We start from the raw sequence: 851 nt of genomic DNA, 5'->3' as shown, positions 1-851 counted from the left end.
TCATCAGGCAGAACACTGGTAACCAGCTGATCTATAAAGAACAAGGATATTCTTCAGATGAATCAGACATGATGCCCTCTTTTTTCAAATTTTCTTTCTGTTTGTTTAAATTAAGGCTAGATTTGACAAGATTCTGAGATAAGCTAATAAAATACAATTTTTGAAAATATTTGATAAATCTGTAGTGTTGACTAAGTATGATAGATATTCTTTTGTATTTCATGTTCACATACCTAGGTTTCCTTTATATCATATTTCAGACCTATGAATGTTATACTTTTTCAAAATTCCTAAATAATGGCAGACTTTTGTTTCCAGCTCATATACCACTATATAGCAGTCACATGGCTGCACAAATATCACTTGATAAGAATGTTCCAAGTCTTTTAATCTGAGAACAATACCAAATGGCATCTTACAGCTTATATATACAAGAATCCAGACATGTCTTCTACATCAGATATCTAAAACCGGCATAAGAAAATATTTGAATGAATAAACACATTTTATAATTTCCTTTTCTCTGCCATCTTAGCAGCAGCTTTCTTCTTCATCAAGTGCATCCTCCTTTCAGCTGTGATCATCGAGTTAGAGGGTGCAGAAGATTTCCCTGATGACGATGACGACGATGAGAGGGATTTGTTGTTGCCATTGTTGCTGTTCCCACCATTGTTTGCTCCTGCAATAGCTCAGGCTAGTCAGATACATGTGTATATACAGGTAGTTTTTAACATGAAACAAAAAGATATGAGCTAAACACTGCTATTTATTCCATGTGACAATATCATAGGGATGTAATGTTTAGTATATGCAGGAGCAAAAATAAGTAAATTCAAGTGACAAAACCACAC

The 851-nt window shown here is 34.0% G+C and overlaps 1 protein-coding gene across 1 annotated transcript in view; it reads right to left on the bottom strand.

Moving 5' to 3' along the window:
• Positions 1-100: 100 nt before the first annotated feature.
• LOC119593602 (integrator complex subunit 12-like) overlaps positions 101-851 on the bottom strand; it is a 3,987-nt gene continuing 3,236 nt past the window's right edge. Inside the window, 1 exon segment of the mRNA XM_037942557.1 lies at positions 101-679. Within this exon segment, the coding sequence (XP_037798485.1) occupies positions 507-679 (173 nt within the window). The 3' untranslated portion in view covers positions 101-506.

The sequence above is a fragment of the Penaeus monodon genome, chromosome 32, assembly GCF_015228065.2.
Source record: "Penaeus monodon isolate SGIC_2016 chromosome 32, NSTDA_Pmon_1, whole genome shotgun sequence".
In the NCBI taxonomy this organism is placed as follows: Eukaryota; Metazoa; Arthropoda; class Malacostraca; order Decapoda; family Penaeidae; genus Penaeus; species Penaeus monodon.
The sequence above is the reverse complement of the archived record's forward strand: the minus strand, read 5'-3'. Positions and strand labels throughout refer to the sequence as shown.